Source organism: Aspergillus eucalypticola, assembly GCF_003184535.1.
Source record: "Aspergillus eucalypticola CBS 122712 chromosome Unknown BO83scaffold_14, whole genome shotgun sequence".
In the NCBI taxonomy this organism is placed as follows: Eukaryota; Fungi; Ascomycota; class Eurotiomycetes; order Eurotiales; family Aspergillaceae; genus Aspergillus; species Aspergillus eucalypticola.
This window is the reverse complement of record NW_020290288.1, coordinates 254028-277650: the sequence shown is the minus strand read 5'-3', so window position 1 is coordinate 277650 and position 23623 is coordinate 254028. Positions and strand designations below refer to the sequence as shown.

Genomic DNA, 23623 nt, shown 5'->3' with positions numbered 1-23623 from the left:
CCGTATGCCGGTTGCGAAGAATGGGTGGATAACTGGGTGGGTGGCAGCTCCGGTCGGCCGGGTTTGCGATCTGGTATGTAAGATGGAGAGAATCCGTGCCTTGCCTTTGCCTCCACTGGGCTGAAGTGAATATCACTCATCTCTTTGCTAGACAGGGGGTGGTCGTGGTGGTACTACTACTACTACTACTAGGGGGGTTATAGTATGGGGTAAATATGCCCCTATATTACTTGCTTGCTAGTTCCTTTTTTTTTTCTTTTTTCTTTTTTTTTTATTCTTGTCTTACATACGGACTCCATCCATCTTCTGGCTTTGTGGGGATGTGTGAATATATAGTAAACTTAATTGTTGTCGATGGTGGCCAAGTCCGACCTTTAGGAGCGACTTGATTTGGAAAAAAAGCACTCGGATCCGACACGAGAATAGGGGCCCAAAGCCGCTCATCATGAATCAATCACTCCTTTCCTGAATAGTGAAAGTCACACCTTATTATCCACCCGTCGCTAGCTAGAAGCTCCCACTATGCCTATTTCTAGTTAGTCGCTCGGCACTGGGACCCTGATATGGCAAAGCTGCAAAAAGGTCCCCAAGGGGGGAGTGTAGCCTTCTGAAGAATTAATGCAAATGACAGTGTTGGGAGGGAGAGTGTGTTAGCCTGTTAGGTGGCTTCCTGTTATTTTCATAGTCCCGTGCGGTTGCTAGTTAGTGCGGAAGAAGGGGGAGGAGGGAAAAGAGATGAATTGGGAGGGCGAAAAAGGGTAGGAGAGAGGGAAAAGAGCGAAAAGGGAAGTACTGTAAAAAAAGGAAAGAAAAATGTGGGAAAAAAGGACACAAAGGATCGGCCCACCCAGGTGATGTATCAAGATCATCGACACCAACAGAAGAGCCGACGGATCAGCATCGGGAACGGCCCACTCAAAGGAATCCGTTAAGAATCTGTGGCTGGTGGCTGGTGCCGGTAGGTGGCATTTCCCATGCGTGGGATCCGGCTTAGCGTGCTTAGATAAGCCTGCCGCTGCGGCAGTCCCGCGGCTGAAGCCTCTGAACGAGCCATGACGGAAGGGGCAAAAGTTGAGGAAAAAGCAACTTGCCCTCCCGATTCGCTACCCTGCTCTAGCAAATACTAAGTTTAAGCGTCACTACTCTTCCCACAAAACCCCGATTAACAATGAAGTTCTAGAGAGATTTAAATTTTTCCCTTTGTTTGGAACTATTTGGTACCTTTTCCTTCCCAAAATGTGGGCAGTCGAGGCGCCTGCAGACCGCTGAGCATAGTCGGGAAGATGCAGGATTGGCTGGGTGCACTGACACCTGGTCACTCTGATTTAGCGCATAAAGGGATTACTGTGATGGAAGGAAGGGGAGGGGGAGAATTCGGGTCTTGGTTATTTATTGGTTGACACACCCGGCTGTCGTTACTGGGTGCCGCCGGCAAGACCATGGGGCCGAGCATTGGGAGCGTGGACTCATCATTACAGTAGAGGGGGTCTCCTACTCCATCTGTACGCAAGTGCATGTATTGTCCGGCACCGAGGGAGGGCACAGTAAGCAAGCCGTTTCTGGGTGAGCCATTGGGAGAGAGAGCGAGACAGACAGAGAGGGGGGGCGACTGCAACATTTGGACTTTGCAGGTGGTCCGAGTGTGGAGTACGCCTCATGCCTGACTAGGCTGCCGGGAGCTTAGGTGGTTGAGCTTATGGCCATACACCAGTCAGGTAACGCAGCATGTCGGTTGAGGGCCCCACAGCCGCAGTCAGGAATAATTGGCGGCCCTCCGTACATATGGCACTAATTTATTAAATAATAAAATAAATAAAATAAAAATGGGCACGGGGAAGAGAGGTCAGTCCGGGTGGGTCTAGGTTCCATGGTCCACCTGCAGGCCCCCATCGGCGAGTCACAACCGGGGGTTCGTGCTAGACTTACCACACAACCCCCCCCCCTCCTCCCTCTCCATCTCATCCCTGGAGGTGCCTTCCTGGCTCCGGCGCTTGCATCCTCGTCAAACACTGCCCTGTTTCGGGGCGGTTCGACTCCATACCCACTAAACCTTTCGCTGAACCCGTCCCACCAGAAGTGTGGCCCCCCTCCTCTCCCTCCATTTTATCCACTCTAGTCAATTTGAGGCTACTGCTCATAGTCGCTCATTTTCATTTTTCTCCCCTTCTTCTTTTATTCTTATTCATGTCATTTCCTAAATTATTTTTTTTCCCTTTTCTCTTAAATTTGCTCTTAACTTAACTCGTAACCATCACATCCGCCCCACCTGCCAGCATGACGCTAAACCCTTGTCCACAGCACAATCACACTGCCATATTCCCCCTCATTAAAGAGAGAGAGAGAGAGAGACAGAGAGAGAGAAGCTGGTTTAGCAAGAAGCGACAAAAAAGAGGCAAGGAATCAGTAAAATTCAATCTGAGGAAGTTCCCGTGACCTTACACGCATAGAATACAGGCGGGTGTTATGGGGTACATATTTATGTCGCTTGTATCCGTATAAAAATAATCTCATCGTTATTCTTCTTTCTCAACTTCTTTTTCGCTGGCTTCCGCCCTTGACAAGGCGATCGCTTCATATCATAGTATCGTACATGAATGCACTTGAGTAAAGGGCTAAACTTGGAATAACAGGCGATATCGTAAAAGAGCATAGCGTGCTGCTCATTTGTTCTTCTTACAGTAATTTTACTTTTAGATAGTCACATTTATTATTATCTCACTGGTGCCGTGGTCTGCATGATGCTTATAAGAGTATCTAGCTTGGGTGAATGCATCCTCTGGCGCTCACCTGAGTTTCCGGGCGCCCGGAAAATATTAACTGTAGATACCCGCGGACACGACTCCAGGTTGTCCCCACCCGCTAGGCCGTTCCTGGACGTAAAGCTGCCTGTCTTCGGCTTGGCGCCGGACGACCGCCATCTCAGCTTTTCCGTGCTTTCCTTTGGTTTCGCTGACTGCTGGAGAGCTGCACAACCACTAGCGCCGCTTGGCAAATTTCGCCCTCTACCACCAGCCCCTCGACCTTTCCCTCCTCTCTTCTCATTTCCTCTCCCTCTCTTCCTTCCTTTCCCTCTCTCTCTCTTCTTGCCTTCCCTTTCTGCTTTGGCTTCCCCTACCCCGTAACTTGACCTCTGCCTGGCCCTTGGTCTACCAATTCCACTCCCCCCCATCCCTCACTTTTATCTTCCCACTCTCTCAGCCTTCCCGCCCGCTTTTGCCTCATCTTGCTTCTTTCTTACTCGTGCCTTTTTCAATCCTTTGCCCCCTTCCCCGTAGTTGTTGATTGTCGCTCCACACGCTTGTTCCGTTCCGTTCCCAGCCATATACCTGCAATCTGGACTTGATTGATCCTGCACGTTCTTTGCCGCTCGAATTTCGCAGCATCTACCTCACCACGAGCGACTAGGAATCGTCCCGTTTCGCATTGCTTCAATTACACCCTGTCGTCGTGACGACGTTTAGTTCTAGACTCGCTAGCGCGGCACTTATCTTGGGAACCGTTTTCCCGGACGCGGTCGCGCTTCGTTTGAACATTATTGGGTGACTGGTTTGCGCGACTACGTCCATCGGGACTGTGCGACCTCTCAGTGACACGGGCGCTCATTGCATCACCTGTGTCGCAAAGGCGAACTAAACGCTTCACCCTGTCAACGCCTGGATATATTGCGTTCCGTGTTAACGTCGACCGGCCACGATGGCTCATACCCAACCGTCTCCCACGGGGGGCGTCACTCCTCACCATGGTCATCTCGCAGCTCACCCCCAGGTTAATGGCCACATGCCGCTGCAGACTCAAAGCCAAAAAGGTCCTCCTCTGAGCACTGCTCAGAAGATCGCCGCACTCAACGAGCAGGTTTGGCTTCAAATCGGTAAGTTAATGGCTCATCTGCGTCTCGATAGCAGAACGCGCCGACCGTTCAGCAAAGCGACGGCTGCTGACATTTATCGCACAGGAAACCTTACCGAAATGATTGGCGATTTGGACGGTGCCATGAACGCATACGAGCAAGCTTTACGGCACAACCAGTGGTCAATCCCTGCGATGAACGCGATCTCGTGTATTCTGCGGACTAAGGAACAATTTCCCAAGGCGATTGAGTATCTTCAGAATATTCTCAAGTTGGATCCGACAAGTGGAGAAACATGGGGCAGTTTAGGTACTTAATCTTGGTATCGTATACATTTTTTTTTCTTGGTGTGCTAACAACAGTCGCTTCTTAGGTCATTGTCATCTGATGATGGATAATCTGCAAGAGGCGTATACCTCTTACCAACAGGCTCTGTACCACTTGCGCGATCCCAAGGTTAGTGAAATTGCACACATGATGTTCGAGAGCAATGGCTAACGTTCCTTATCTTCTAGGAGCCCAAGCTGTGGTATGGCATTGGTATCCTTTACGATCGCTATGGCTCTCTCGATCACGCCGAAGAGGCCTTTTCCCAGGTCATGCGCATGGCCCCTGATTTTGAAAAGGCCAATGAGATCTACTTCAGATTGGGAATAATATACAAGCAGCAGCAGAAATTCACTCAGAGTTTGGAGGTATGTTCAGAAGGTTACTATACCGTCTCGTTCTTGTGCTGATTCAATCAGTGTTTCAAATACATCGTTGCCGACCCCCCTCGCCCGTTGACGGAAGAGGACATCTGGTTCCAGATCGGCCATGTCCACGAGCAGCAGAAGGATGTATGGGCTTTCTCAACACCGAGAAGAATGACGATGATGATGACTAACGAGTTTGCAGTTCGAAGCTGCGCAGCAAGCGTACCGGCGGGTCCTGGACCGTGATCCCAACCACGCGAAGGTTCTGCAACAGCTTGGATGGCTGTTCCATCAACAGAGCAACAACTACACTAGCCAGGAGAAGGCGATTGAGTTCCTCGAGAAGTCTGTCAGCGCAGGTAGGTCGTTTGCATCGGTGCACGCATTTCTTCCGCTCATATCCCGTCAGACAACAGCGATGCCCAAAGTTGGTATCTTCTCGGTCGCTGCTACATGTCGCAAGCCAAGTACCCCAAGGCCTATGAAGCGTATCAGCAAGCCGTTTACCGCGACGGTCGGAATCCGACTTTCTGGTGCTCGATTGGTGTGCTCTATTACCAGATCAATCAGTACCGCGATGCGTTGGATGCCTATTCTCGTGCTATTCGTTTGAATCCCTACATTTCCGAAGTGTGGTACGATCTGGGAACTCTGGTGAGTGTTTACGCCCGATGTGAGCCGTTCGGTGGAAACGCTAACGTGTGGGCAGTACGAGTCTTGCAACAACCAGATTGCGGACGCACTTGATGCGTACGGTCGCGCTGCGGATCTCGACCCGACCAATGTCCATATCAAAGCGCGCCTGCAACTCCTTCAAAGCCAATTGTCCGGTTCCAGTCAGGGCAACGCTCCCGCTCCTCAACCGCAGGATGTCCATCCCCAGGCTTATCAAGCTCCTGGCGTAGGAGCGCCTCCGGCGCCTCAATGGGGTGCACCAGCGCCAACCGGTGGTCCACCCCCGCAGGCTCCCGCTCCACCAAGACAGATAGCTGACTGGAACCGTGGCATCAATGAACTCCAGTCACAGGCACAGGCACAAGCCGCCAATGGTTTTGATCACCGTGACGCCGTCCGTGCTCCCGCCTCTCTACAGCAACCAAGCCCGCGACAAGAACCCGGAAGAGGCTTCCCCGATGCTATGCGTGCGCAGCCAACCCGCTCCCCGAAGACTACCCTTACCGGCCCGGGCGTTTACGGACAGCCCCATGGCCTTCAGCTTGCCAACCCCCCACCTAACGCCCTCGATCGTGCTGCTGCCGCGACGGCCTTCTCGCCAGCTACTCGTGGTCCCTTGCCGCCTGCTCCTCCCGGTCCCCCCGCTGCTCCGGGTGGTCCAAATGGCCCTGCGTCAGCTAACGCTCTGCCTCCCTACCACCGCCCGTTCACCCCGCCCACGGAGGTTCGGCCTCTGCGTGATGAACGGCCTTCATCGCCCGGCTCTACTTACCCGCACCAGCAGTATCACCACGGCCCTAGTCTCCCTGCCGGCATTGCTGGCGGTGCTCCTCCTCCGGCCTCTGCTATCAGTGCTGCTGAGGCAGCCGCTCGCGAGCGTGAAGAACGTCCTGGTTCAGCCATGAAGCGCGGCCGAGAGTGGGAGGCGGAAGCCGGACCGGCCAAGAAGATCGCCAATGAAGAGAGCCGTGCTCGCCTCGACGATCAGCTGTCTCGTCGTGTCACTCCCCCCAACCGCATGCCCTCCCCCGGGGAGATGCAGCGACGCAGTTCTTCGGAAATCCGCCGTGAGGACCAGCGCCGCGTCAACGAGAACTACCATCCGTCTGAGGCGGCCCACCACCCTCCTACGTTGCCTTCTATCCAGCACATGCCCTCTCACCCGTCTGGCCCCAGTCTCCCTCCTATGGCCGAAAGCTCTGCTGCACCTTCTAACGGACCGCCATCCGGACCCTCTTCCGCTCAGGTTCAGGTGAAGGAGGAGCCCGCGCGCGGCGAACAGGCGCCTGCACATGAGCCTGCGGCGCGGAAGATGGACGTGGACGAAAACTACGATGATGACGATGATGAGAAACGAGCTAGTGCTGTGGTGAAGGGAAGCCCGCATGCTGCTGGGTCGAGCAACAACGGCAGCAATGGTGTTCTGAGTGCTGGCAACCCACCTACGCCGGCGAAGCCGGAATCTGCGGTTTAGAAGCTTGTGGTGCGGCACCACTTGATGTATTATGTGAGGTGGATCGATGGGTTTAACGCGGCTCAAAGGAAGGAAGAGTCCGAATGAAAGTTTTCGTCATGAGAAGTTACACTGCCCTCGTTTGCTCCCCTTCTGTTTCCTTGAATTCGTCTATATATTTCTTTTCCGACTTTCGGTGGCAGTTCCGTTCATGTACTGTTTTACCACCCAGGCTTGTTTGTATTGTAGGATTGGCATTTGAGGGGCGGTCTTGATGGTCATTTGTTTCCCAAGTTCTATTCTATTTTGTGTGCGTGTCTGTGAATGAGTACATCCTGCTAGGTGATATACTCACCTGGTCAGCTCAGAAACCCCAATACATTGATCTACATTCTACTCCATTTCCAACGATGATAATTTATCTCCCATGTATAGCAACGATAAAGGTAGCTGAAACAGGTAGATTGCAGTGAGACTGGGAGATCAGCCAGACCAGAAAGCTGGTAATGGGCGCGGCGAGCATCGACGGAGGCTACTAAGCGCCAAGTCTCACCGTGCGTTTCAATCGTGGGGACGGTCCTTAGGGGGGCGTTTAATTCTGGGTCTGGGACTCCGGTGGATGTCGGGTCAAATCCAGGTCAAACGGTTTTCCGTCAGTGATCGTACAGCCTTGCAGCCTGCCGTGTTTCGTTGGCCTACGAAAACAACAGTAGGTTCCTGCAAAAACATCGTGTATATAGTGTGCATGGATGGCCTTTCCAACATTGTGGATGGGCACGCTGCAAAATACCCTAAGTAGGGCAATGGCGCATACACTTGGAAGAGGGCACTGGATCTGGTAATATTGCCGACCGGGAGATTCGCCCGACAGCAGGAACCTCGTGACCGTGGGTTGTTCCTGCCTAAGGCATAAAGGAACTCAGGTCTCGGTCCCGTGGTCGCTTAACCCGAATGGGAAATAGCCGCCAAGACTTCGCTTAGATCAGCCCACATTCGTTAAGCGTGCAAAATACGACTTTCGGCAAACTCAGAGATAGACACTCTCACTCACCACTTCGACGACTAACGACAACAGGGTCAAGATGTAAGTTAGGACCTGCCGCATTATGGCAATTGTTGACCTCGAGGGATAATATCGCTGATTCATTTTATCTTACAGGAGTCACCGGAAGTACGAAGCGCCTCGGCACGGTTCGTCAACCTACTTTGCGACCTCTCAAGCGATATTGGAATCTCGAGGTCTTGTGTGTGGATGGTATACTGACTTGGATTTCGACAGGCTCTCTTGCCTACCTGCCCCGCAAGCGCGCCGCCCGCCACCGCGGAAAGGTCAAGAGGTTAGTTTTTTCGATTGCGAAGACGAGACGAAAAAGTTGGGATTTGATGGACATATACTGAACTGTTCGGCAGCTTCCCCAAGGATGACCCCAAGAAGCCCGTCCACCTGACGGCCACCATGGGCTACAAGGCCGGTATGACCACCGTCGTCCGTGACCTTGACCGTCCTGGTGCCAAGATGCACAAGAAGGAAGTTGTCGAGGCTGCTACCGTCATCGAGACTCCTCCCGTACGTTGGACCCCTTGGTAGGGAGAAGGCAGAAAGAAAAAAACATTTTTCTCTCTGGCCTGGTAATGTGGATCCGTTCAATGACTGACATACTTCGATTTTTAGCTTGTCGCTGTCGGTGTTGTCGGTTACATTGAGACTCCCCGTGGTCTCCGCTCTCTCACCACCGTCTGGGCTGAGCACCTGAGCGACGAGGTCAAGCGCCGCTTCTACAAGAACTGGTACAAGAGCAAGAAGAAGGCTTTCACCAAGTACGCCAAGAAGCACGCCGAGGAGAACGGTGCTTCCATCACCCGCGAGCTCGAGCGCATCAAGAAGTACTGCACTGTCGTCCGTGTCCTCGCCCACACTCAAGTCCGCAAGACTCCCCTCAAGCAGAAGAAGGCCCACTTGATGGAGATCCAGGTCAACGGTGGCTCCGTTGCCGACAAGGTTGACTTCGCCCGCAACCTGTTCGAGAAGCCCATCGAGATCGACTCCATCTTCGAGAAGGACGAGATGATCGATGTCATCGCCGTCACCAAGGGTCACGGTTTCCAGGGTGTCACCAGCCGTTGGGGCACCAAGAAGCTTCCCCGTAAGACTCACAAGGGTCTGCGTAAGGTCGCTTGTATCGGTGCCTGGCACCCTAACCACGTCCAGTGGACTGTTGCCCGTGCTGGTCAGATGGGTTACCACCACCGTACCTCTTGCAACCACAAGGTCTTCCGTGTTGGCAAGGGTTCCGACGAGGGTAACGCCTCCACCGAGTTCGACATCTCCAAGAAGCAGATCACCCCGTAAGTAGCCTATACCTGAAGGTTGAGAAGCATTGACGCTAACGAAACAATCCAGCATGGGTGGCTTCGTTCACTACGGTGAGGTCAAGAACGACTTCGTTCTCCTTAAGGGTTCCGTCCCCGGTGTTAAGAAGCGTGTCATGACCCTCCGCAAGACCCTGTACCCCCAGACCAGCCGCAGGGCCACCGAGAAGATCGAGCTCAAGTGGATCGATACCTCCTCCAAGTTCGGTCACGGTGCTTTCCAGACCCCCGAGGAGAAGCGCGCCTTCATGGGTACCCTCAAGAAGGACCTGGAGACTTCCGCTTAAGGTGTTTATGGCAATGGTTCGGTGTAGTGCAAATTATATTACGTTTCAATAAAAGCGAAGAATACCTTTCACTTTTTCCTATGGTGTCACGGTAGTTTACGTAGCAATAATGATGTGTTGGATTTAACTGTTATCTGCCTAGACCACTGCAGTATAGAGACCTCAGAAAAAAAAAAATCTTCATGAGAGGTTTTTGCCTACTACCCAAGGCATGGTTGGTGTGTGCGTAGACTCCGATGCAAATTTTCCTCGGTCGGGTCGCCATATCCCCTTCAAGACAACCAAGATCAGGGGCACTGTCAACACTTATCCATCCTTCGACGACCTCTTCACTGGCTGCTTATCTGGGCTTGTTCCACTCTATCCTTCTAGAAGCCATCCATTCATTCATTCCCTCTGTTACCCATCTCAGCACCAATCAGATGACCGCCGCAAGTCTGCGCCGCTGGCCGCTCAGCCGCACTGGCCATTGCGTCATTGATCCCCTCGTGTCTTGGGCTTCAATTTCCTCCTTATCTTCTGCTCGCCCCTCTTCAATTCAGCTCCAACAATCACTCCAGATTACTCGATCATATCACCAGAGACGCTACCATCAATTTTCATCTCGAATCCATCTCCAACGCAGTCCCTACATTCTCTCCACAATCACAAGACCAGCATCCAACACCATCATCACCCCTCCTCACACTCGCACCATGTCTTCCGACAACGACTACATGTCCTTCCTGAACAAGGCCAACGCAGACCTTAATGCCAGCCAATTCCAGCCCCAACGAGACAACACTTCTTCCACCCCACGCACCCAACCCATCCACACCAACGTCCGCGTCCCCACGTCCCTCACCTCCGTCGATGCCTTTTACGTCTCGGAAACCGATGAGCCGTTTGAACCCGTTGCTTTGAAATGGCCTGATGCGGGGCGGGGGATCTGGCCTGATGCAGGTGAGCTGCCTGTTCTGAGTGTACTGGATCGATCATAAGCTAATGGGAATGTGATAATAGCTGCTCTCTCCAACCTTGTTTCTCCCGACGCGGACCTCTCCAACTCCATTGAGACATTGACATTCTCGACATTCGACCCGAAGAATCAGTATGCTGGGGTGGTGAGGGCAATCAGGGCTGCTGTGGGGGATGAGGAGGGCGCGGCTGTGAAGGTCTATCGGGTTGAGGTGGCCAGGTCGAGAGTGGAGTACTTTGTTTTGGCGCTGGATGGGACAGAAGGGTTGGTTGTTGGGCTGAGGGCTAAGGCTATCGAAACTTAGTTGTTACATTATTTATGGATGGTTTAACTTGGGTAATGGGTGGATGACTTATGTGAGAAGACTGGCGTGTTGAGGCCACAACATGCTTTGAGAATGACGTTACTTATATCAATATGAGCAATACTAATATAACTATCTGCTAATTTTTCATATATCTTAGAAACGCCTACGTGCAGTCGTGTACTAGCCCTAACGCTCATTCAAATAACCACTCTAGTCCTTAGCGCCATTCGCACACTAGCGGTAGCTAGTATAACTGGGTCAGCCATCTATATCTGTATAACAGCTTCGAACCTGCCCAACCTGCCACCAATATGCAGTCTGGTGTTATGAACAACTGCGCCGAAGTGAATCACTTCCCTGTGCCTCAGTAATTGCATCATGATGCATCGGAACGATTGACACCCGGGCGATTGGAGCATAAAAGCTCATTCACGGGCTATAAACAGAATGCCCTATATGGCAGCAAGATGTGTTAGGTTAAGTATATAGAAAGTATGCAAGATGAGCCTTTTTATCTTCTCTGTTACATCTTCACTCTCCGTTCTTCTCTTCGTCTTCGTCTTCGTCGTCGTCGTCCTTTCCTCCTCTCATACATACAAGCACTACATCAATCTCAACAATCTCAGTCCTCTCTACCATCCAACCCTTACTACTACAAGAACAACCATACACAAAATGGAACCACACAATCCAACCATGAACCAAACACTGGCACAGCCCATGAATCAAACTATGAACAACAATCACCAAATTAAACCCCAAATCCCACCTCAGATCCAGCCTCAGATCCAACCTCAAACCCATCCTCAAATCCAGCCTCAAATCCAGCCTCAATTCCAACCTCAAATCCAACCCCAAATCCAACCGGGCCCCGAAATCCACCTCATCCCCTACCCACCCCAAGCCCTGTCACAAGACCAGCACCACCAGACCGAAATCCTCCTGCACATCGACGCCGCCAACAACCACCCAATCTGCATCCTATCCAACAACTCCCAACCGACAACAACCACAATCGACCCTAACATCATAATCACCAACCCAACCTCCTACATCTTCGCCTTCCGCGATCCCCACTCCCTCTACCACGCCTTCGCCAACCCAACCACCTACACCCTCCTGACCCGACACGCGCACTACATCCGACTTTACCTCCTCCACGACCTGCAGATCGGCTACCTCCCATGCTCCCCACACCCGCTGCCCTTCTCATCCCAGAACCGGGAGAGCCTGTTCTTCTTCGACTGCGCCACCGACCCCAACATGCATTGCATCACTCCGCCCCGCCTCCCCTGCATGCCCAGCACCAGGCACCCCGTGATCCTGAACAACGATCAGAATAACATCTGCGCGATCTCGTGGCCGGGCTTTGATAAGCTCATGGGTGGTTGGCGCGTCGCGTGCAGGGCTATTCCCCGGGGTCATGATGTCTGGTATATGGTCTTTAATCTTGCGTCGCGGGGTGGGTGGGTGCCCCTGGGCGTGGGCAGGTCGTTGCAGTTGCTTAGTACGGCGGTTTGTGTGAAGGAGAGGGTTAAGGGGAGGTTTCGGTGTGTGGTGGATGGGTGTGCTAGGGGGGTGGTGGAGAGGTTTGATGGGTTTTTGGCGGCGAATGTGGCGAGTTTGGGGTGGGCGGTTGTGGGGGATGAAGACATGGTGGAGGGGGAGGTGGAGGTTAAGGTCGAGGAGGGGGAGGGGAAAGAGGGGGTGTGGAGGGTGATGGTGGTGGAGGAGGAGGAGGAGGAAGAGGAGGAGGAAGAGGAGGCGTGATTGTTCATGCTGGTGAGTGCGTGGTGATTGATGATTGATTGATTGATTGATATGTTTCTGGGGTGGTTGATATGCAGTGGGAAGCATAGGGTTTGTTCTATGTGACGGAGGTGTCTATGAGAATTGGGGGGAAAGAAGGAAAGTATGGATTATCTGCTCAGGTGGATGGGCTTAAACTGGTGAATGTGGTCGATGTTGTTTGCAGACTGCTGTGGGTATTGTCGGTGGACTTGGGGTCAGATACTAATAGACGATGATAATCGCTGTATGTATTACTGTGTATATATTAGCTATGGAGGTGGTTAATGAGAGCAGTTATTCAGGTCCGATTGCTTTCAGTAGGAATAGAGTAGTACTAGCTTGGGCTTAGTCCGGGTTAGGAGAAGGGAATATATTCGGTAGAGGTATATCCTGATAGTCTTCGGCCAGATTGGCCAGCTCGATATGCGATATTATTGGTGTAATCATGGTCTAGGATTTGTGGAGTCGAAGAAGGGTATTGGGTAGTTGAGGATATAGTATGCTATGCTTACTAGTCACAGCATACATAGTGTGTATACTATATATACAAATATATATATATACTGCAAGTAGCAAGTACTAAATCAAACAAAGAAACCAGCAGGTTTCCATGCAACTATATAACTCTAGGTAGATTATGAATCAATTATCAAGAGTCTATGGTCATCAGTAAGAGGTATTGGCTACTAAAAGTATGATTAATATTCAAGTGGTCTGAAAGTCGTACCCGGGCAAAAGCGATGGGTAGTTAAGCGCCCGGCACTGTAAGTCGTGGCTATTCGCGCCCTCAGTACTAGGGCAGTAAATACTCTGCTTATACTGTAACTGATATATTTCCTGAATGACAAATTGAGGGCCATGGCACATAATTCAATTGACTTTGGTCTTGACTTGGCTGTGCCAGATTTGACCAGAGCTGACGTGTTGGTGGCTGGTCTAGATTACACATGGATATAAAGCCAATTTCAGTTGCAAACTCAGCTACTGATCAAACAGCTTGAAAGCTCTGACTCAAGTTTAACTACATGAGTTGGTTGACTAATAATGGAATGTGGTCCATGCGGGATGAACAACCGCCAAAGCACAGGCCAGGGGTTCCTAGCGCTATACGGGGGGATCTTTTCCACCTCTACTTATGAGGATGTGATGGGTGATAAACTTAGATCCATTATTCCACCCTCAGCGCCTAGCCGAGCAAAGCAGGTACATCGCCAAGGAGACGGCTGCTTTGTAGATGAATCAGCCTCAGACCAACCAGTAACTATAGTATGTTACACAGGATCCATTGGATCACGATGAAGCCTATGTTTGATGGTCAGCAGCCGGATTGAACTTTCTGTCTGGTCGACACGTATTGTACAGCCAGGCTGCTAATTCTAGAATCAACCTTATAGCCAGCGAGAACAGCGAATTTAGGTTGGATAATATCCCTTTGACGGAAATAGTGCGGCATCGGCAATGGCTGAGCACTCCCGTCCGGGCCGATAGCAGAGATTCGTAAGTTGCTCTCTGGCAACGGGAAATCATAAAGTTGGATTATCCAGGGCAGGAGTCAGTTGAACAGGGGACCACTTGGCGATTCTTTGGTGCCTATCTTATATCCCCTCGAAGACTTTAATCCAGGCAGACAGGAGGGAATGGAATGTAGTCGTCAATGGCCAACGGCGGCAAGAATGCGGGAAGGAGAGAAAGAAAGAAAGAAAGAGATCAAGACGTGTTTATTACCAAGTTACAATACCAGATGATCGGCGCTAAATCCAGTTCGCGCAACTGCAAGTTACTGTAAGTTATCAGTTTGAGAACTAGTGGCCGTTCCATCCTGGTACTGACTAGTCCCAAACAGGACTAATGCGCCCGAGATGGGATTGACTAACTTTTGTATTTCGGCCCAGAATGGAATTTCATGGTTCAGGGCCCGTCATTCCCGCCAGTCAAGGGCAACCGGATTCTTTCCCAACATTCAGGAATCTCATCTGTCATGAAAAGGGTTGCCGGGGAGAGTTGGCCCTTTCCTCAGGAGTTGATTCCTGACTGCGTAAGCAAGTGTACACGGCTAACTGGGACGGACCTGCGTCGTGTGCAGCAGCAGCTCATCACATTATTGGAAGGAAGACCGCAGCCACGGACGGGGATCGAGGGGATGCAGTATAACTTCAATTCGAGGCAGCATCCATGCAGCTGCCGCCCTTTCTGGGCCTGGCAATCCCACCAGGGGATCTTTAGACTCTAAAATTGATTTAATGCATTCCGCCATGTCGTTGCACTCCAAACCCTCCTGTAATTACTCCCTCCTGCAGCTGTAATGCCGCCATCACCCAGCAGGGAAAATTAAGGTGATTCCATTCTGGTGCAAAAATGGGAAATTCAAGGAAAAATTAGGGAAGAAAAAGCTTGGGTTCATCCATGCATGTAGGACCAACTTGCCCACTCGAGGGATTGACATTGTTTGTTCACACTCTGGCTGCCACACACCTTCATCTTTCTTCCATTCTCCCATTCTCCCATTCTCTCTCTTTACACCTTCATTTTCTTCTTCTTCTTCTTCCTCCTCCTTCACTTCGTGCGCTGCTCATCCCTTCCTTGAGCCCTGCGTCACGGCTGTCTCTGTCACCATCTTCATCTGGGTTCCAATTCGCGTGCTTTCTCTTTTCTTTCACTCTCTCAGCTTCTGCCTCCGCGATATTCTTCGGCTTGTAAGCGATTCAGCGGTTCACTACTCCTTCTTTCTTTATCTGCACAATTATCTTCCTGTCGCTCATCCTACAATCCCTTAGCTACAAGTCATATCGCATCAGTTCAACTCATTCGTCAGATCAATCGATCCTCGTGCTCAGCTCCGGGGTTGATTATATGCACTGGCTCTAGGATATAGGCGGGCATCGGACAACCACTTTCACATTCATTATCGCATTGGCACACCCGATATTTATCGCGCCTCCATTGTCATTCATTACGACTAAGCAGTTGACATCACTCCGTCAATCATATTTGGGCTTGCAGTGAAATACCTGGTCTCCAGAGGGTGGGCATCTGCCTGACCAGGTGGAATACAAAGGACGCGAAGTGGAGGACGTGTGATATAGCAAGCTAGAAGGGATCTTGGTATACTGGGTAACCGCTCCTTGTCACCCAATCTGCTTAAGCACCATTGAGCTTCAGAATTAGTATACAAAAGCGTCCAGTCCGGTCTCCTCGAGGCGGACCTTCATTTCGCAGGATGTCCGAAGAGGCGATCTTGCGCGAGACACCTCACATCCGTGTCAATTCGGGCCAACATGACCCATTCGCCGACTCAGATGATCCCTACGTGTCAGTACCGCCCCAGCAGATGGGGCGGTCGTTGACCCCCGGCATGGTGCAGTCGGCCTCTGAAGCCACGTTCCCGACGACATGGGGCTCACCCACTCCCCAGGAATCAACCGAGCTTCTAATACCCCCGCGGCCCTACCGCGTCAGAGAGGAACAGCGATCTCCGGAACTGTCGATTCGGTCTTCGCGACGGACGAGCTGGAGCTCAGAGGCGGTCAGCTATGATGCTAGAGCTTACCTGTACAGTCGTTTCGAAGATTCCCGGGCGCCCTCGCGTGCAGAAAGTGAAGGGGATGACGTGAACACTCAAACAGTGACGGAAAAGTACAACATAATGCCAACAGAAGGATTATTATTGTTCCCGGAGGATGTTGAGAAGGATGACTATATGCATAATCCCGATCCAAACGACAGGGATATTGTGTGCGATGTATGGAACAAGCGGGGTTTGGTCAATCTGGGTGGGCTGCTCCTCATGACGGTGGGATTTGTAGTGTTATTTGTTGCCTACCCAGTAATGTGAGTCATCCATGACCTGCTGGTCTCAGCACCGCGCTCAACTTGGACGCATACTGACTGGGCTTTAGAACTGCCCTGGGCGGGATATCAAGAAAATACGTGCCGACATGTGATCCTGCCGATACTCTGTGTCTTGACGTTGGGGATCGATCAGGTCTCACCAACTTGAGGACTGGATTGATAGACCCGGATACGCCTGAATCAGCAATGACAAAGAAGACAGTGGATGGGAAGGAATGGCAGTTAGTGGTGAGTCAGGGAGGAGATATTGTGAGCTACAACAGTGAATAGTCATTAACCCGGAGCAGTTCTCTGACGAATTCGAAACCCCTGGCCGAACATTTTATGATGGGGATGACGCCTATTATCAGGCCATGGATTTCTGGTACGGTGTGACGCAGGACCTGGAGGCTAGTACTGATATCGTCTTCCACCAATGCATCGCGACTAACCCCTTGATAGTGGTATGACCCGGATGCTGTCACGACGAAAGATGGATCATTGGAGATCCGATTCGATGCGTTCACCAACCATGAGCTTGGCTACCGTTCGGGAATGGTACAAAGCTGGAATAAGCTGTGCTTCTCTGGTGGACGCTTGGAAGCCAGTATCTCCCTGCCCGGAGCTGGAGATGTATCTGGATTTTGGCCCGGGTTCTGGGCGATGGGCAACCTAGGCCGCCCGGGCTATGCTGCGACCACGGATGGCACGTGGCCATACAGCTACTACGACGGATGCGATGCAGGCATTACGCCGAATCAAAGTTCTCCAGATGGTATTAATTTTCTTCCAGGCATGCGTCTACCGGCGTGCACTTGTGACGGTGCCGATCATCCCACCCCGGGCAAATCCCGTGGCGCCCCGGAAATCGATGTGATCGAGGCCAGTGTAGGCCCTCTGAACAACAACCCAAACGCTTTCATTGGGACCGCGTCCCAGAGTTTGCAAATGGCGCCATTTGACATCTGGTACATGCCTGACTACGGTAGGTGCCTAACGCTGCTGACAACATGCGCCTGGTCATATCTGATCTAACAACCTGCAGATTATACTGCGGTGTACGACCCTCGTATCACCGAGATAAATTCCTACCGGGGCGGACCGTACCAGCAGGCTATGTCTGGCCTGACCAACCTCAACAACCGCTGGTATAATGGGACCGAGTACCAAGTATATGCGTTCGAGTATACCCCGGGTGCGGTAGGGAACGTGACCTGGTTCGTGGGCCAGGATAAGACCTGGACCCTAGACGGGCGAGCTATTGGTCCCAATGGCAACGTTGGACAGCGGATGATTCCCATGGAGCCGATGTCGATAGTTATGAACCTGGGTATGGCATGGAGTTTCGCTCCGATCAATGAGACCATCCGCGACATAATGCCTGGATTTATGAGATTCGATTATATCCGCATATACCAGGATCCCGACAACATCAGTATCACCTGCGACCCGCCAGGCTATGAGACAACCGAGTATATTGCCAGTCATGCAGAGGCTTACACAAACAACAACATAACAACATGGTATGTGTATCCATTCCCTGGACATTGTAGCGTGGAGTTTCTGATGCATAGCAGGGGTGATGCCGGATACGACTGGCCCACGAATTCATTAATGAACGGGTGCTGATTCTTTCGACGGGACGCGGGGTTCGATCTTCGAGAGTTACCTAGCATTTCTGGGAATACCAGATCAGTTTCAGCCGGTCTCTCTTGATACAAACACCGCACGGCTTACTGGCATGCTCATGGTGCCGGTCATAGGCGCTTGCGAGTCATTTTAGCGGCATTATCCTTTGGCGTTGACGGCGTCTTTTCGTCCTTCGAGCTGGTGGTTTGGGGTCTGACATATCGCATCTTAATCTTCACTTGTAATTTATGCAAATTTCTTCGCATTTACCCTGTTGGCATGTCGTGCTGGGATGTTTCGTGCTCTAGCTTCATAGTATAGTGGCTTCTTCGGATGGGAGGGTTGTTTGAGTGACTGGGATGGAGGCATCGAGGGGATGGACGTGGATTGTTCGAGCATTGAGCGAGTAATGATCGAACATATAGAGATACTCGATAGAAATGAATACCAATGAACCATCTGATCGCGAGTCATGGCATCCTTCGCAGTGAAGCGGTTCGTAAAAGTGACCTGTCAACCCGCCATGTAGGGCAGCCCCGTGACTAAGCCGCGCTACCCATTCCTTCTCCGCTATCGTCATCCTCTCCACTCTTTCATCTCTCTCTTCATTCAGCTTCGCGCTAGTTCTTCTTGCGAACCGCAGCACGACGGGAGTATTGACTTGTCTAATCCTGCCGGACGGGGTTGAACAGTACTTTTACACCGAACAGTCAACCGTGCAGCTTCTGTCAGCTTCAGTCTGCCCATTTCCTCACTCATATCTGCTCTACAGCTCGACCTTACAGTGTATGCACTGCGGAGCTCGTGTCACTCTACCGAATACTTTTGAGCACGAATCACACACGCCCACAGCACACAGCACCTCCACTCTGTCTATCGACATACCAGCATACTTTCTGCACTTCTTACATCTACACAATCCTACTTACAACTTCCAACCATTATCAATTATCTCTGTGATTCCTATCAGCGCGCATTACGCATAATCACATGCTAAACGGAGCGACTTGGAACAATACCCGCTCTGCGCATATACCACACCCAAATAAAACGTACATCCTCCACGCACTACCCCCCCAATCACGCCTCAATCTCAATTCCCCAACGAAAGAAACAAAGAAGAGAAAAAGAAGAAATAATGTTCAACCCCAACATCCCCACACCCAACCCCGGTCGTCGCCAAGGAGACCCCATCGTGATTGCCGACGATGACGAGGACGAGGAACTCGAAAACGACTACCCGGAAGAGATCTACATCGAAGCACTCGAAGACGACGAAGACTCTTTAATCCGCGAACTCGACCTCGAAGAGAGCGAGTCGGCGGAGGACGATGACGATATGCAGGTAGAGTACTCGTTACAGTCTTCGCGGCCTCAGTCGGGTATAACGGGGTTTAGTAAGTACTCACTCCCCCACCACCTTTCACCCATTTATGCAGCACATACCAAACACACCATAATCAACCATAACCACCTTGTTCCCCATCACTATTACAACAATCAAACCAAATCCAAAAGAACCCCACTAACAAAGCACCAAGCCTACCCAACAACACCAACCCCCAACCTAGGCCCAACTCTCTACCAAACAACCCTCGATCAAGAACGTCAGATACGCACTCGCCTCCGCGAAGACCGCCACGCCGCGTTATGCGTCCTCCTAGACAGGGAACTGCTGACTATTCAAGCGTTGGCGCATCAGGAGGTAAGAACTTCTCATCTCCCCTCCCCATTTCTCTTCCCCATAAATGCATCACTAAACAGTACGAATGAATAATATACAGACCCTCCCCCAATCCCGCCGCCGATTTCTATCCCGCCTTCTCGCCCCCGAGGACCCCGAAGCCGCGGCCTCGATCCGCGCAGACCGGTTCACAGTACAGCATCCCAGCACGAGCAGTATTGCTTCGTCGTCGTCAACAGTTGCGATGATTGTGCCGCGACAGGTGGTGGATGTGTATGAGACGGATGATGCGGGGTGGAGGAGGCCGATGATGGAGCGTGCGGGACGCGGGGGATCGGTCAGTGCTAGCGGTGCTGGGGGGATGCAGTCGTCGCCTGCGTCGGTGGGGTCGGGGTCGATCTCCGGGTCTGGGTCGGCAGCGTCGAAGGTGAAGGGGAGGATGGGGACGCCGGATCGGGTGGGGAGGGGAGTGAGAGGGGGGAGGGGGTTGCAGCAGTCGGCGTCGTATCGGGAGAGGGAGAGGAGGAGGGGGGTTGTTTGAGAAGTGGTACTAAGTAGATGCTAAGCTTCTCTTACGGGTTTAATTCTAGGTGTATTATTCACATATCCAAACAATGATTCAGCGCTGCGTTTGTGTACATACAAATCCTATCCAAAACCATACCGTACCATATTCCGTCAATCCGTAAGAAACATACTATACAAGGGAGGTTGCGACTCATGCATAACATGCAAGGTAACCAATAGCACTAAATAAATGGCAAACAAACAAGCAACAAAAGATGGTGTCCAGGGAAGAATGCAGGCACAGGCGCCCAATCATCTATAGTGGTGTATAGATAGATCTCCAAAAATACGACTCAAGTCAATGAATGCATGAGCGTCTGTGTCTTCCAATGCGGATCCATCGTACCAGAAAGGGTATCTAATAGACCAGAAATGCGGCCTGAATCTCAATACATCCTCCCAAAACACAGGGGAATGCCAGCGCATCACTTTTCAACAAGTATAAAGATGGTAGTAGCACCTTTCCACCCACAAGGTCTGCGAGGGGTCCGACCATGTCACATGCTGAGCCAGGGTATGACAAGGTTTCGTGGCTTATAGTTCTCTCTAGAAGTTCGGTCCCCACTAGTGCCCCAGTCTAGTGCGTCGGCATGGACGTGTTGACTGGGCGAGGGTAAGCGCCAAGCAGATTGCAGCTACTTTATCCACGCGTCTCAGCGTTGAGTAGAATTGCTGCATCTCCAACTTGCTTGCGTTCGGAAACTTCCCGATTGCGCATCCGCGCGCTTTGAATGTTCATCGGCGTCAATCCTTGGGATGGTGGCGGATCCGGTTCTGTGTAGAAAGGATGCAGTCGGTGGGAAGTGGAGAATCGGACACGACCATCCCTCATGACTGGTAATTGTCATTGCAGGGGCTCCGAGCTCGAAGAGAGCCGGTTGAGATGGAGATAGACGTCAGTGCCATATCTAGTTGTGTGGTTAGTCACCTTGTGTCGTTACACATTGGTCGGGACCTTGGCACTCACCCTTCCATACTGATCAGCTTCAGATCGCCACCAAAGTAGCGAGCATACAGTCGACTAATCGGCAGACCGTAACCAAAACCGGCCATGGGAGCCTTGAAGTCACTCTTGTCAAAGTCGGGATCCAGGCTAGGAGTTTGCTCTACGGTAGTGTACATGTACGTCCAGACCAAGGGGATGGCGGAGCGAGGGATGCCACCACCTTCGTCGGAAATCTTGATAGTAATGTCTTCTTTGCCCTCTGCGATGATGACCTTGGTGACCGGGAAGGCATCCTTGTCTGCGCCGTGGGCTTCCACGACAGCACGCAAGGAGTTCTTCAGGGTTTCAAAGAGCATATGGGACAAGTGACCCGGAACATACATGAAGTTCAGATCTTCCTTGCAGACAAGTTGCACTTTGGGTGCATCAAAGAGACCATAGTAATCCTCACAGACGAAGCGAGCGTTGTCGATAGCCTCAAGGGCTACCTCGCGCACATTGGTTTTCGTACAGATGATACCGACATAGTTTGGTTGTCGCACATGCGTTTGTTCCGTTAAAGCGATATGTTGACCGATCAACATTCGTATACCAATCCGGGACATGTAAAACCGATCGAGGAAGGACTGTACGGTGGAATCAATCTGCAGACGTTGGCGCTTTCGTTTCCATTCAAGGATACCTTGAGCCACGGTAGTGACAACACTGTCGTGTCTCCGCTTGATATGCTGCAAAGTCTTGGCGAAGCGTTCATTGTAATCATTCAGTTCCGGGGGCCAATCTCCATGGTCATCAGAAGGAGCATAGTATCTTCGGCCCACGGCGGCGCCTTTGCCGTTGCCGTTGCCGTTCAACAGGGACGAGGGAGACGAGCGGTATTGTCCTTCACGGATGCTAGGGTTCTGTGTTGTTTCGGAGAGGATCCTCGAAGGGCCTCCGTTGAGCCTCCCCGGACGAAGCAGACGAGTTTTGACTTCCTGGGTCAGAGTTGGTCGAGGGAGGTTGATGATCTCCTACGTTATCACATGTCAGTCGTCACCCGAGAATCAACTTCCAGCGGGTATGAGTCATACCTCGAACGACTGTGCGTACCAGTCCTGGACCTTCTTGATAGATGGCATTTCACTGAGACCATCTGGAAGTTCTCCAAGATCCTGGACCCGATGGGCGAGACGTATTGGGAGTTCTTCGGAAAGGAACTGTGAGGCGCGAAAGAGGGTGCCTGGTGAGGGGGAAAGATCACGAGGTTAGCGGGGTGATCACTCAAGAAGTTAAAAGAGGGAGGAGAGTGCCTGCAAAAGAGGATAAGAAGACTTACCTGTGGAGGGCCTATCTCCAAACTGCACCATCTGCCGGAGAGAGACACCAGTAGCAGGGAAGCTGGCATAATGTCTGATGGTGTTCATCAGACTCTCCGACGGCTTCCACATGATGTCAACGCGAGGTTCAGGCCAGACGGCCTGGAATAGCACTCGATACAACCAATGTGAATTATACAGGCGCTCCAAATTATTGAGAGCAGCTGGTCGAATAGCTGGTCAGTCAATTGTGATAGTTGGTAAGGAGTGAGAGTAGGTGGGAGAAGGACTACCGAGGTTGAGGGACACCTCCGCTCGCAGGCGAGCTCGGAACGGCGGGCGGTATGAAGATCCCCGGAATGGTGCCTCGCAGAGAACCAGGACTTCGGGTGGGCAGGAGACCGAGAGATATATACCACCACGGGGACAATATAGATAGGAAAGAACAAACAATAGCCAAGAAGAGAATCTTACTTTTCAGACCGATCGAGACACTTTGGGGGTGTTTGGTGGGAAAGTCGAGAGAAAAAGGAAAGAGAGCACGGGCGGAGGGAAGTGGGCAGACCGACCGGTGGAGGAGAAATGACTCTTTTTGGATGGGCAGCTGCGGAGACTGAGACTCTCAATTCCCGGGGAGTGAAGAGTCACGTGTGCTGGTGGGGGGGCAGGTTGCCGTCTGCGATCCCGTGCTTGGCCGAGGATATTGTTATTTCCTCTGCCGATTCGGAGCCACTCTTTTATAAGGACCAAAGAAAGGTCCATTGCACCACCCGGTCTTAGGGAAAAGCAGGAACACTCCGGCTCGAATACTCCGTGAATCGCCTGCTCTGCTCTGCTCTGCTCTGCTCTGGCTGGCGGACAGAAAACATCGCAGATCTGCCCTCTACGGAGGAAATTGGTCATGGCTGGCCATGTTCCATCAGCTCCCCTCTTGCTTCATCGCGCAGACCCTTTCAGCCGACTGTGTCTGTGGGGATGTGTCGATGTGACCCTTGCTGCTGCTGGTGGCATTATATGCACCTTCATCTTACTTAAGCTGATATTCTCCGGGCCTGGGTAGTCACTGTAGTGTGTGTCAACTATTGACTAGTCAAGAAATAGTTAGTAGATAGCTGTCGACGCACACGGGATTGCCGGTGTCAAGCTGAACCTTTCTCCGGATCTCCCCTTCGTCCGAGGCTGGTTCGAATCCGGGGCACGCGCACACTCCGACTGGCCAGAACCCCATCCAGCAAGAGTAACAGTTACTACTAAGGTAGTTCTAGAGTCCCTTGTTCCTTGTCAGCCT

At 51.7% G+C, this 23623-nt stretch overlaps 7 protein-coding genes across 7 annotated transcripts; 6 read left to right on the top strand and 1 right to left on the bottom strand.

Moving 5' to 3' along the window:
- Nucleotides 1-3488: 3488 nt before the first annotated feature.
- Nucleotides 3489-7067, top strand: cyc8 (putative transcriptional corepressor Cyc8). Its single transcript, XM_025536507.1, has 8 exons — nucleotides 3489-3868; nucleotides 3953-4156; nucleotides 4221-4303; nucleotides 4363-4542; nucleotides 4594-4686; nucleotides 4745-4901; nucleotides 4952-5196; nucleotides 5252-7067. Exons 1-8 carry the CDS (start codon nucleotides 3694-3696, stop codon nucleotides 6689-6691), a joined length of 2577 nt encoding a protein of 858 aa, XP_025387534.1. The 5' UTR covers nucleotides 3489-3693; the 3' UTR covers nucleotides 6692-7067.
- Nucleotides 7068-7705: 638 nt separating this feature from the next.
- rpL3 (60S ribosomal protein uL3) lies at nucleotides 7706-9327 on the top strand (the record flags this gene model as incomplete). Its single annotated transcript, XM_025534769.1, has 6 exons — nucleotides 7706-7754; nucleotides 7830-7861; nucleotides 7950-8007; nucleotides 8081-8237; nucleotides 8343-9016; nucleotides 9072-9327. Coding segments are annotated over exons 1-6 (1179 nt in total). The 5' UTR covers nucleotides 7706-7752.
- Nucleotides 9328-9649: 322 nt separating this feature from the next.
- BO83DRAFT_378925 (uncharacterized protein) lies at nucleotides 9650-10732 on the top strand. Its single transcript, XM_025531381.1, has 2 exons — nucleotides 9650-10269; nucleotides 10330-10732. The coding sequence occupies exons 1-2, from the start codon at nucleotides 10023-10025 to the stop codon at nucleotides 10587-10589; spliced, it is 507 nt and encodes a 168-aa protein (XP_025387532.1). The 5' UTR covers nucleotides 9650-10022; the 3' UTR covers nucleotides 10590-10732.
- Nucleotides 10733-11099: 367 nt separating this feature from the next.
- BO83DRAFT_408646 (uncharacterized protein) lies at nucleotides 11100-12652 on the top strand. The gene is made up of 3 exons (XM_025534062.1): nucleotides 11100-12142; nucleotides 12167-12272; nucleotides 12308-12652. The coding sequence occupies exons 1-3, from the start codon at nucleotides 11268-11270 to the stop codon at nucleotides 12398-12400; spliced, it is 1074 nt and encodes a 357-aa protein (XP_025387531.1). The 5' UTR covers nucleotides 11100-11267; the 3' UTR covers nucleotides 12401-12652.
- A 2776-nt stretch (nucleotides 12653-15428) lies between these two features.
- On the top strand, nucleotides 15429-17963 carry BO83DRAFT_44398 (SKN1/KRE6 family beta-glucan synthesis-associated protein). The gene is made up of 5 exons (XM_025536477.1): nucleotides 15429-16211; nucleotides 16280-16460; nucleotides 16520-16621; nucleotides 16674-17196; nucleotides 17257-17963. The coding sequence occupies exons 1-5, from the start codon at nucleotides 15601-15603 to the stop codon at nucleotides 17838-17840; spliced, it is 2001 nt and encodes a 666-aa protein (XP_025387530.1). The 5' UTR covers nucleotides 15429-15600; the 3' UTR covers nucleotides 17841-17963.
- Nucleotides 17964-18978: 1015 nt separating this feature from the next.
- On the top strand, nucleotides 18979-20065 carry BO83DRAFT_427584 (uncharacterized protein; the record flags this gene model as incomplete). The annotated part of the gene is made up of 3 exons (XM_025535352.1): nucleotides 18979-19237; nucleotides 19382-19545; nucleotides 19625-20065. The coding sequence occupies 3 exons, from the start codon at nucleotides 18979-18981 to the stop codon at nucleotides 20063-20065; spliced, it is 864 nt and encodes a 287-aa protein (XP_025387529.1).
- A 718-nt stretch (nucleotides 20066-20783) lies between these two features.
- On the bottom strand, nucleotides 20784-22639 carry BO83DRAFT_44096 (PDK/BCKDK family protein kinase). The gene is made up of 4 exons (XM_025536300.1): nucleotides 22356-22639; nucleotides 22111-22259; nucleotides 21059-22050; nucleotides 20784-20999 (listed from the first exon to the last, which is right to left on the bottom strand). The coding sequence occupies exons 1-4, from the start codon at nucleotides 22465-22467 to the stop codon at nucleotides 20936-20938; spliced, it is 1317 nt and encodes a 438-aa protein (XP_025387528.1). The 5' UTR covers nucleotides 22468-22639; the 3' UTR covers nucleotides 20784-20935.
- Between the last annotated feature and the right edge of the window lie 984 nt (nucleotides 22640-23623).